General features: G+C 42.6%; 1 protein-coding gene across 1 annotated transcript in view; it reads right to left on the bottom strand.

Moving 5' to 3' along the window:
• The window catches only part of NOX4 (NADPH oxidase 4), a 348,347-nt gene that overhangs the window by 28,064 nt on the left and 307,308 nt on the right, over positions 1-12,975 (bottom strand). The window contains exon 15 of the mRNA XM_073612966.1: positions 7,313-7,421. Within this exon, the coding sequence (XP_073469067.1) occupies positions 7,313-7,421 (109 nt within the window). The remainder of the gene's footprint in view (positions 1-7,312; positions 7,422-12,975) is intronic.

The raw sequence follows: 12,975 nt of genomic DNA on the forward strand, positions 1-12,975 counted from the left end.
AGATTGTTAGTACAGTGGCTCCGTCAGGTTTTTTTTTTGTTCAACCCAGTAGTGTGTACCAGGCATTACTCTCAGCTTCTGGAGGTTGAGCTATAACATTCAGGGCAGATACAGATAAAAATACCATGTGTAGGAAACCTGATATGTTGCTTGCATGATGTGTGTTGGATCTATTTTTAAACTGAAAAAATTATTACTGAATAATTGTCATCATAAATGCATTGTTGTGTTCTAGGGCTGAATACAGTCAATCCTTGTGAGCATTGACTCTCAGCCCCTGAACAGATGATGTCATTTGCATGCATAGGCTGTCCACCATAGGGGAATGGGCAGTAAAATCTGTAGGATGGCATATACTGTATTGTGAAATGTCCTCTCTTCTCAAGAACTTCCCTAGAGAGCACAATGCATCCCCATTATTCTCCACATTATACTCACACCATAAGGTGCTGTACACACACCACTGAGATAATAAACTTTCTAAGCCGCATTCACTATCTATTGTGTTCTATCATACCTGTACATGCTGTTCAACCCAGTGGGGAATTTTCATATCAACAGCTGGTAATGGAACTGACACATTGCCTACTGAAAGCAATAGATTATGTAAACCCCTTACTGCTGCCTCCTGCTGGCCCTTTAAAAGGTTTTTAACGCCAGAGACATTTCTTGGCATTCCCAATCACAGGATCACTATGATTGGCTGTCACAGTGGTGATGCAACCTCCTCCCAATCCCATAGCTCCCAACTGTCCCTGATTTCGAGGGACTGTCCCTGATTTGGAGCAATGTCCCTCTGTCCCTCATTCCTCCTCATTTGTCCCTCATTTTGGTCTGATCTATATAGTTTTATATAAAAATGCATTTTTTATCTATCAGAAAGTGTTTCTCAGTGCTAAAACTTTCATCTGATTTCTAAATTGCTGCATTTGTAAATTCCAAAAGTCAAAATAAAGGAATAGTAGTGGCAAAAAAAAGCGGTTGTGGGTTTAACCAATCTTGTTTTTTTTTTTGTACAATTCTCCTTTAAGGGGGCGTAGCAGGGTGTGTGTTCTATGCCTTCATACTTTTGCTGATAGGTGTCCCTCATTTCCATCTCAAAAAGTTGGGAGGTATGTAATCATAAACGGTGATGAGGAGCTGTTGGAGACAGCATAGTCACGGTTCTGGGGGTATATTCCCAGCACAGAACAGTGACGCCATCTGTAGGCGAATATGTGGCATCACCCTGTTAAAGCCCAATGTTCTGGTGCCACATTTATGTGGACGGCTGATGGCAAGTCCAACTATTGAGAAAAATGTTGTATTTTGAAAAAAAAAAGTTAAAGTAATTGCTTAACCAATTCAGCCCAGAAAGTTTTACCTCCTATTCACATCTATGCATGTTGCTTTTGAGCGTTTCTGCAGTGCGTTTTGCAGTGCTTGCTGCGTTTTTGGACACGCATTTTTACCGCGATTTGCGTTTTGCGGGTTTTTTTTACACTGCGGTTGCTTAGCAACCAGCTATATACAGTGTAAAAAAAAAAAGAAATAAAAAACTGCAAAACGCAAATCACGGAACAATCACGGTAAAAACGCAGTACTTGCGTTTTGGATGCGGGTCCATTGAATTCTATTACATACAAAACGCTGCATTTTGCATGAAAAAAGTCCCCCACCCTTTCCAAAAACGCAGATGCAAAAAAATGCATTGATGTGAACATGTTCCATAGGAACCCATGTTAAACATTTTCCCTGCATTTCTGCAAAATGCATCAAAAAACGCATCAGTGTGAATCAAGCCTAAAGCCTCGTACACACGATCGGATTTTCGGCAGGGAATTGTGTGATTACAGACTGTTTGCCTAAAATCCCACCGTTAGTACGCTCCAACAGATAATTGTTGGCCGACCTTCCGCCAACAAATGTTGGATGGCAGGCTAGTAAATTTTCGGCGGACAACTGTCTGTTGTCAGATTTTCCTATCGTCTGTACACAAGTCCTTCACACAAAAGTTGAAAGTACAAACACGCATGCTCAGAATCAATGTTCACCAAACAAGACATTAGCAGAAGGTGCCCAAAGGGTGGCGCTCAAGAGCTGAAATTCTACGATGTACGTCACTACGTTTGTGTTTGTTGGCCGACAATTGTGTACCGTTAGTATGCAAGACAATATCCAGGCCAACGCCCTTCGGACAAAAGTCTGACGCTTTTTCTGCCAACAATCCGATCGTGTGTACGAGGCTTTAGTCCTAATTCACACCTATGCATTTTTTTAGTGTGTTTTCAGTTTTGCAGGAACACACTACAGTCCATTTAACATGGTCACGTTCACATCTCTACATTTTATGGAGAGGGCCAGGGACTTTTTTTTCTGGTTTTTGGTTCCATAGACTTCAATGGATTAACAGGGTGTATTGAAAAAACGCAAAATGCACCTGGAATATGCAAACTGCAACCTGCATAGGTGTGAACCAGGTCTGTTTTGAGAACCCTCAACCCACCAATAATCGTCATCACCACACTATCCTGCAGCTCCATTCTTGTGTTGGAGCCTGCAGTCATACCCTCTGTTTCGGTTTGTGTCAGAGATTACACAGTATTAAAAGTGTCAGCCATCCTTCAAGTGTTTTGACACGGCAACTAGACGCTCAGGTCTGAGCACTGGATCCTGGGAGGAGGTCACATGTTCCTCCATACCTGGAAGTATTGATTATTTACCATTGGCTTCAACATAGTAGCAGGGGAGAGCAGGGGAAGGTGGGTGTAAGGGGAATGAGACTAGGCTTTCAAGAGATTCTGCCACTTTGTTACAGTACTTGCAGGACCCTTGACGAATCCTCCAGGATTCCTGTTGGGGTTTCCAGGGTTCCTGGGGCCTCCACTACCTGCAGGACTTTCAGAATTCCCAGTAACAGCCCTGGGCATATCCTCTTATCAGAGGGTGTTTGAGCAGTAGCCTTTCAAGTGGCTGGTGCTGTGTCTTATCTCCAGCTACCTGAGAGCTAAAAGTGCTATAATAATTAATTGACAGTTGCCTGTTTGTTGCCTATCTGGATTTACCTGACTACTCTCTTGCCTGCCTCAACTCCCTCTGTCTGGACTGCTTGACAATATGATAAATCAAGGGATATACAGATATATGTATATAGTTTGTGAAGTACACATTTATATATTGTAAATGCATCTTTGGGCTGGTTGAATAATGTCTGACTTTTAATGTGGTTTCAATTGTCAGTGGGCATGGACTATGTTGTTATCTTTATACTATGCTGTTAATGCGGCCATGTTTTTTCATTGGGGCTTGGGATGGGTTCTGGATAATCCTTTTTTGCTTTCCTTCCTGCTATTTCTGGTCTTTTATCCGTGTTTATTTTTATCTGGGATACTTGTGGTTGTGGCCCCCTCCTGGGAAGTCCCTGTTTTTTTGTGGGTGTTTCTGCATTCCCCCCTTTTCTCTGTTCTTGTGCTGATGAGTTGTGTTTGGTGCTGATGGGTTGTGTTTGTTGCCTGTGGTCACCTGTCATGAGTGTTGTAAATGTTTCATCTAGGCTTCCTGAGGCTCCTTTGCACGCATGCGTGGGTGTTGGCAGTATTTGGAAGTATGGGTGTAGAACTTACCTATACACTCTGTGTAAATATTGTTATTTTGTAGTGACCAACAATAGAAATTGGGTATTGAGAATGATCTAGGGGCCTTCCTAATGGTGGATTAACATAAGATAAATTACGGTAGGCTTTGGATGTAAGTTGTATGTGGAAGATGGACTACAGGAGATGGACTATTGGTATTGATTGCAGTGTTCATTCATTGTTTGGATGTAGTATGGATGCATGTTCTTTTATGGCTAGTGAGGCATGTGCTTATATCATATTTATTTGTAAGATCTTTATTGACCCCTGATGAAATAATATAATGCCCTGACCAACATTCTTACCATTAATACTTGGATATGTACTTACCAAATGAGCCTTGAGATTCAAACCCTAGATAAGGCTGTATGCTGATACATTTTTAATCTTTGTGGAATGAATAGAGGCCACATTGGAATTACCTTCCTTTTCCTGTTGCCAACCCCCCCCCCCCCTTTTCTTTATAATTATAGCTTTACCCTGGTCCTTATAAATACTCCTACAAGCGGCACCCTATCCGGTTGGGCACTGTGTCTTATGGGTGGACCCCCCCATTTGTCCTGCCATAGTCTTCCAAACCACAGGTGCATCTGATGTTTCAGTATGTGCAAATTGTTTTTTAGCAATGTAACAGTATTTACAATGTCCTAATATGGGTACTTTTTATGCATTTTCACTGTTCACTTCAGTGTTTTTAAATGTGTATCAATAAGAGTGGAATTGAATTTTACATATTTGCATTCTTGTGCCTATAAAGTCCATGGAATTTGTCAAATAGTTGTGCTTAATAGTGGGACATGGCACATTTTATATTTTTTTCTGGGTCCTTGCATTGCCACCTGGCAAGTACCCATAGGTTTTCCTTATAACATTGTCTGTTTGTTCCCAGCCAGTAATCTCTTGCCTGCCTCGACTCCTTCTGCCTAGAGCTGAGAACTTTCACCTGCTGCCTGCCTTAACCTTAACCCCTGTCTGGACCTGACTGCTTTCTTGTCTGCCACCTGTCTTGACTCCTACCTTGACCTGACTACTCTCTTGAAAAAAATATATAAAAGGTGGCGCTAAACACATACAGGTGAATGTACGGTATATAACATGAACCAAAATCTTGAACATATATCACTGCAAGAAACACATATATTGTTGAAAATATAGCAAGCTAAAAAGTCCATTAGTGATAGTCTTCCCAACACCAAAAAATGCTTTTAAATGAAGCTTCTAGTTCTTCCACCACAGGTGCTTAATGGAAAGGTAGCAACTCACGTCAAGTGTTTGACCACTTTTTAGGATGGGTAAAAATGACTCAAAAAGCGCATTTGGAATACCAAATTGATTCCTACTTCCAACACCACTCTGCTCCAATAGACCCTCCGGATGAAGCTAGGGCATAAAAATTGACTCCACGGGAGACGAGAAATAGAGTATCATAGTGTAGTATATTTAATAAAATTTAAAAGCAATGACAAGGTAGTAGATTGCACTCACATGTAAAAGTGCCTGCCTGGCACTAGGTAAAACAGCGTGTGCGGATCTGGCTAGTTCCTATCGCAGTAGCATGCATTCCACGTCCTGCTCCTAGTGGTAAAGCCTGGTGTGGGGTGACAAATCAGGACCCAGAAGTGACAAATCCTCCACTCCGACGTATGTTTCGCCGTGAGTAGCATCTTCAGGAAGTGACTCCCAATGCCCCCTGCCTGGACCTGACTACTCTCTTGTCTGCCACCTGCGTCAGCCCTTGCCTGAATCTGACTACTCTATTGCCTCTCGCCTGCCAAGACCTGGTTGAACACTTGAACACTCTCTTGTCTACAGCCCTGTGAACATTCTCAGCATCATAGCCTTTCTGTTTCAGTCATCCCCCTGGAGGGATGATCCTGATGGCCCCAACCTGGTTACAGTTGCAACAAAGAAAACTGGGACCACTGCGGTTCCCAACCATCCCCACTATCAGTGGTTATGGTAAAGACTACTCGATGGGTGATGGGAATGGGAAAATCCTGTTGTTTTGCTTTAAAGTGGAAGTAAACTTCCATCTTTTGCTTTTACCCCATAGGTAAGCCTATAAAAAAGGCCTACCTTACTTACCTATAGGTAGTGTAAATATCTCCTAAATGTGCACTGTTTAGGAGATACTTAGTTTAGATGCAGCCAGTGAAATCACGGGCGCATGCGCTCTGAAGGAACGGCCACCCGTGCCATTTCTTTAGAGCTCCGTGCCGTGAACAGGGGATCCCACGTGCATGTGTGGGAGTAAAGTCATCGCGGCCAGGGCAAGTCACAGAGCCAGAGTTCGCGAACCCAGAAGCAAGATGGGTGAAGCTGAGGGCAACTGCAGCGCTGACATCTTGGTGCTGGAAGAGCTTAGTTTTAAGGTAAGTTTGACATAATGTGCAAGTATGCAATGCATTCTAGCACATTATGCCTTTACTTTGCAGGTACAAAAAAAAAATGTCCAACGGTTTGCGACCGCTTTAAATATATTTGTGTTAAATGCAATCAGTGCAAGTATCTTAATTTGACTTGATATCAGTCTCTTACAGTCACTGTGCAGCAGAGATTAAACTGGAGGAGGGAGAAGCAGCACAATATGCCAGTCAGGTGCACTGCAGTGAGGAGCAGGCTGAAAGGAGAGGACAGCCGATTGACAGAGGGATAAATTCACCAGCCTGTTGTCCAGTCACAGGCTGGGGTGGGGGGGAGCTGTAAATGTTAATTAACTGCATCAGAGAAAAGTCACAGATGACGTCTGATTAGACGAAACGCGTCTGTTAGAGTTCCAGTCAAGCCGTTGCGAACCACATGTCTGATAGATCGATGGATTTTATTGTTTGAGCGCCAAACCTACTGCTGAAATGTGAGTGTTCTGTACTTCTTAAATACATTTTGCTATCTTACGGTTTTACACTATGTGGAGACATTTTGGATGTTTGGACCATATTATATTACCGAACAAGAGGAATCTCAGCTACAGCCTGGCAGTGTGAAACCCCTGGAGCCACTCAATGGATTACTCTTGTGGGGATGTATCTCTCTGTCAGCCTGTTTGGCTCAGCACCATAAGGTTTCTGAGTCCAAGCTTTCCGGTAAGCGCATATATGTTTCTTGGTGGTGGATATCGCTTTCCTGGTGGTCTACTTAAGGTCCTACGTGGAATTGTCTACTATTTCATCTGTGCATTCAGCTGTTTGCCTGGAGTTCAGCTTTAAATTCCAGCACAATACATGGAAACCAGTAACAGAGCTATGGTTACAATATAAAATGAATGCACATTATTCTATATAAAGTACATTTGCGGTCTATTCTTGCTCTAAATGAAGTTCTCCTTTGGAGTGACTTATCCAACTCCTGCAACACACACAGCAGCTCTTTTATATACAACACAGAAACCATTGAACACCTTTGTTTGATTGAACTGGATTGCCCTGTCACAGAAGCATACAATAGTCTTGTGATAATAACGACCGAACATTGTTGGGAAGTGTAAACAAGAATAGAATTTGAAAGATCGCTGTATACAGTGGGGCAAAACACAATGAGAGTGTGTAACAGAGCAAAGAACGGAAAGAGCCCCAGAAAAATATATAGTGGCTGCTGTGGAAGGCAAGGTAAAGTAATTGGATCCATTATACCCAGCGTTCACATAGGAAGAGAATAAAAGAAAGTAGCTCTACTGACAAACATTAAATTGCTTTCTTTACCTTTTTGTGTAGCGCACACAGTAAATCGGCGAACCAGAGGAAAGCCTGGACGTCTCTGCATATCCAGATAAAATAAAGCCTTTGCAACTTGTATTCCCTCCAGCTGTGTCTATTGAAATACATTGATTAAAGTATTATTAAAGTAACTCATATTCATGTGATTAACCAGCAGCATAAATGTTATACATTATAGACTTTGCTCTGTAATAGGGTAAGGTGAATACATTCCAGACACAGCCTCGGTTTTAACAGTAACGGTTAGAGCAGCCTTTCTCAACCCTGTCAACGCAGACGAACCCTTGAAATAACGTACTGGTCTCAGGGAACCCCTGATAAAAATGACTATATCTACAACTCATTGTACATTAGTGTGATAATCAGTGGCAGTGGCGGCGCGTCCATTAAGGGCGCAGGAGCGCCGCCCCCTCTCTCCCGTCACCTCTCTCTTTCACCATATCTATCTATCTATGGTCGCCGCTGCCGCCCCCTATTTAGGTGTCCTGCCCCTTGACCTGAATTTTTTTTTTTGGAAGCACCTGATTAGAGCCCTAGGCTCTAATACAGGGATCTTCAAACAACGGCCCTCCAGCTGTTCCAGAACTACAGATCCCGTGAGGCATTGTAAAACTCTGACATTTACAGACATGACTAGGCATGATGGGAATTGTAGTCCCTGAACAACTGGAGGGCCATAGTTTGAAGACCCCTGCTCTAATAGGCTTCCAAAATGGTAAACAGCGGGCACAATGCTGTGCGTTCGCTGTTTACTCAGTGTTGTGTTAGGAAAGCGAATAAATCGCTTTCCTAACACTGACCTGCCTCTCAGCAAATCAGGTGTTTGGGTCTGGTTACCTGTCACCTGAAACAACAGGCACTGTGATTGGACGCCTGATAGAGGGGACCGGAGACATTGAGGAGCGTGGACGCCGAGGACGCCAACGTGACCCGCTGCGAGACATGTAAGTCCCGACTCCCAGGCGATGCACACTGGCAGCATTTCATAGGGCACAGTAGCGGCAATTGATGGGCACACTGGCAGCAATTGATGGGGCACAGTAGTGGCAATTGATGGGGCACAGTAGTGGCAATTGATGGGGCACAGTAGCGGCAATTGATGGGCACACTGGCAGCAATTTATGGGCACACTGGCAGCAATTGATGGGGCATAGTAGTGGCAATTGATGGGCACAGTGGCAGCAATTGATGGGTACAGTAGCTGCGTTTGATGGCACAGTGGCGGTAATTTATGGGTACAGTGGCTGCGTTTGATGGGCACAGTGGCTGCAATTAATGTTTTTTTCTTCAGTTTGTTTGCGCCCCCCCAAAAAATTTTGAGCACCAGCCGCCACTGGTCAGTGGGAAGAATGCTCATTACACTTGTGGTCATTGGGAAGACTTACCTCCTTACAGATAGCTAAAAAAGATCAATGGTGGCAGTTGGAACTTGTCTGTGAGGCAGAAATTTCTCATTGCTCAAGGAACCCCTAGCAACCTCTGGAGGAACCCTAATTGAGAAACCCCAGGTTAGATATACAACCCTGACTTACCTTTCTATGATGCTAGTCCCTATGTATGGTCCAGGCTTTGTTTGTTACAGTGAGCATACCCCCCAAAGGGGTCTTCAGGGTCTGGGTTCAATAGGGAAGGACCAAGGCCATGGACCTGTAAAGCACTCTAAGTCTAACTACACGCATTGCCAAGTGCCAAGGTGAGTGCCCATGCAGGCTCCAGCGCCCAAAGCGACATTACAGGCCATCCCTAATCATACTTCCCAACTTTTTGAGATGAGAATAAGGGACATGTATTAGCAAAGGTATGTAGAATACACCCCCTGCCAGTTTTACTGCTACAGGACGACTGCGCTGGGCAGGATCACGTTTATATATATATATATATACATGATTCTGCTCTTCTGGGTAGCGGGCACAAGTGCGTGCCGCCAGTAGCTCTGTGATTCTACACAGCGGGTCATGCGGACTGGATGTCTGCCGGCACCCACTGATCGTTTGGTACACAGGCAGAGCGGCAGTCTGCCTATGTAAACAAGGCTGATTGCCATTCTGTCAGTAAGGAAGGCATGGATCCTGTGTTCCTGCAAAGCAAGGAAATAGATCCATGCCTTCCCCTAGTAAAAGCACCTCCCCCGCTACAGTAAAACATCAGCTAGGCTCAGAGTAATCCTTTCATTGCCCATGATGGTAAACCCTTCCCAGCCATTGTCATTAGTACAGTGACAGTGCATATTTTTAGCACTGATCACTGCATTAGTGTCACTGGTCCCCAAAAAAGTGCCAGTTAGTGCCCAATTTGTCTGCCGCAATATCGCAGTCCTTCTATAAGTCGCTGATCGCCGCCATTGCTACTAAAAAAATAATTAAAAATAAAATAAATAATAATTCCATAAATATATCCCATAGATTGTAGACGCTATAACTTTTGCACAAACCAATCAATATAGGCTTATTGGGATTTAATTTTTACTAAAAGCATGTAGCAGAATACATATTGGCCTAAATTTTACTGGATATGTTTTATAGCAGAAAGGTTTTTTTTTTTTTTTTCAAAATTGTTGGGGTTTTTTCTTTATAGCGCAAAAAAATTAAAACACAGAGTTGATCAAATAACACCAACACTTGTGGGAAAAAAAGGACAAACATTTTATTTGGGCACAGTGTCATACGACCTCGCAATTGTCAGTTAAAATAATGCAGTGCCGTATCGCAAAAAATGGCTTGGTCAGAAGGGGGGGGGGGGGTGTAAATCTTCCGATGCTGAAATGGTTAACCGCTTGCCGACCAGCCACCGTCATTATACTGCGGCAGGTCGGCACAATCCTGCGAGCCGTCGTAGCTGTACGTCGGCTCCTTTAAGCAGGATAGCAGTTGCTCACGCCTGCACTGCGGGGGTTCCGATGCGCGTGGCCGGCCGACGCGTTGACTGACGGCCACACGCGATCGCGACGTGTGTGTCCCTGCTCATGAGTTCCTACTAGCTAGGAACAGCGATCTGTCATTTACTCTAGTCAGTCCCCTCCCCCTACCGTTAGAACACACATAGGGAACACAGTTAACCCCTTGATCGCCCCCTAGTGTTAACCCCTTCCCTGCCAGTGATATTTACACAGTAATCAGTGCATTTTTATAGCACTGATCGCTGTATAATGATCCCAAAAATGTGTCAAAAGTGTCTGATGTGTCCGCCATAATATCGCAGTCCCAATAAAAATCGCAGATCACCGTCATTACTAGTAAAACAAAAATAATAATAAAAATGCCATAAATCTATCCCCTATTTTATAGACGCTATAACTTTTGCGCAAACCAATCAATATACGCTTACTGCGATTTTTATTACCAAAAAATATGTAGAAAAATACATATCGGCCTAAACTGAGGAAAAAATTAGCTTTATTAATAATAAATTGGGGATATTTATAAAAGCAAAAAGTACAAAATATTGTGTTTTTTTTTTTTAATTGTCACTCTTTTTTTGTTTATAGCACAAAAAAAAAAAAAACTGCAGAGGTGATCAAATACCACCAAAAGAAATCTCTATTTGTGGGGAAAGAAAGACGTCAATTTTGATTGGGTACAACGTCGCACAACCACGCAATTGTCGCACGACGCTGTGCTGTATCGCAAAAAATGGCCTGGTTATTGAGCAGCCAAATCTTTCGGGGCTGAATTGGTAAAGTCGTATAATGCCGCGTACACACGATCGCACATTTCGACAACAAAATCCATGTTTTGTTTTTTTCCGATGGAGTTTGGCTTAAACTTGTCTTGCATACACACCGTCACACAAATCTTGTCGGAAATTCCGAACGCCAAGAACGCGGTGAGGTACAACACTTAGGACGAGCCGAGAAAAATGAAGTTCAATAGCCAGTGCTGTTCTTCTGCTTGATTCCGAGCATTCGTGGAATTGTGTGCGTCGGAATTGTGTACACACGATCGGAATTTCCGACAAACGGATTTTGTTGTCGGAAAACTTGAGATCCAGATCTCAAATTTTGTGTGACGGAAATTCCGATGGAAAATGTCCGATGGAGCCTACACACGGTCGGAATTTCTGACAACAAGCTCCCATCTAACATTTTCCATCGGAAATTCCGACAGTGTGTACGGGGCATTATGTGAAAAAAAAGGTATTAGTTAAACCCACGAGTCCTTTTTTTTTTTTTTTACCACTGCTATTACTTTGTACTGGCTTTTGAAATGTACAAATGCAGATGAAAGGTTTAGCACTGGGAAACACTTTTTGAAAGATAAAACGTGCATTTTAAGCCTCGTACACACGCTTAGATTTTCGGATGACCGAACGTCCGTTTTTTGTGGCATGCTAGTTTAAAAATCTAAAAAAAAAAATCTTTTTTATTTAAATCGATTTTTTTAAATTTTATCAAATGTATTTTAATAAAATGATTTTGGAGTAAAAATCTATCTAAAGATAGTTTTCTATTTAAGATACATTAATAATTTAGTTTATTCAGCATGAAAGGCAGCTTAGTTATGTAGCATGAGGCTGTATATTCTGCAATATTTACATTTTTGGTACACTCATTATATTGATGCATTCACACAATGGCACAGTAATCATGAGATAAAACAAAGTTCAGGAATATGCCTTAATCCCATTATTTTGCAAATCTATGTACACTTCAAACTGTATGATTGAATTGGTTCTGATATCTCTGTTTTACTAACCTGACAGCTTATTATTTTAAATAGGAAAACTTTATTTTGTTTGCAAGTATTAACGATTCTAACTACCAGCAAGAATAAGTTCTTACATTTAAAGAGCACCTGTCATTTCAGATCCGTCATGGCAGCGCCTGTTAGCGGGCATCCGCTCACCTGCTGCCGCCACGTCCCTCACCTTGTGGTGTCACTGCCACATAACCAGCCATCCCATTAAAGTGAATGAGTCTGTCGGCGAGTCAACAGCGGGTCAGAGGAGGAGCCGCTGTGGGACAGAGATGACAGTTGCCCTTTAAAAATTATGATTTAAATCGAGTTGATTTAAACCAAGCCTTTTTACTAGTGATTTAAATCAAATCCACCCTGGTTATAAGTGAGGGCCTAGTGGGCTGAGTCAGTCCCTAACTTCTTATTTGAAATTGTCTTGAATGATCCATCAGCAAGATCTCCCTGCCATGATGTCCTTGTGTTCATGTTCCCTGTGGAAGATTTGGGTGTTCCTGCCCTCCTTATTGTGTTCCAGCTCATCCTGTAGACATTTCATAAAATATAACACATAGAAAACATATTTTAAAAATTCAGCAGAGATGGTAGGAGCTTCTTATAATGGCCACAGTAGGTATGCAGAACCAAGAACCCAGCACAGATATTTCACCAATCTCTAGGTAGATGAAACTGTCAGGTCTTCATCCTCTAGCATCTACCAAACACTGAAATACCAATCATACAGTATGTGGACCGACCCTTTAAAACAAACCCATGCGTACCAACAACTTCCTTAAATGCTGAGTGGAAGGCAAGCCACCTCAGATGTGGTGGACAAACGTATTAGGGAGGGTGATATGAGCAGAAAGGGGTATTTACAACATTTTACTATAAGGTCCAGATTTGAAGTAATGACCTGTGCGTGTTTTGCTATACTTTTGAAGGCAAATTTTCAAAATCAGAGACTTTTCATTGTAA

Source organism: Aquarana catesbeiana, linkage group LG02 (assembly GCF_042186555.1).
Source record: "Aquarana catesbeiana isolate 2022-GZ linkage group LG02, ASM4218655v1, whole genome shotgun sequence".
NCBI classification, from domain to species: domain Eukaryota; kingdom Metazoa; phylum Chordata; class Amphibia; order Anura; family Ranidae; genus Aquarana; species Aquarana catesbeiana.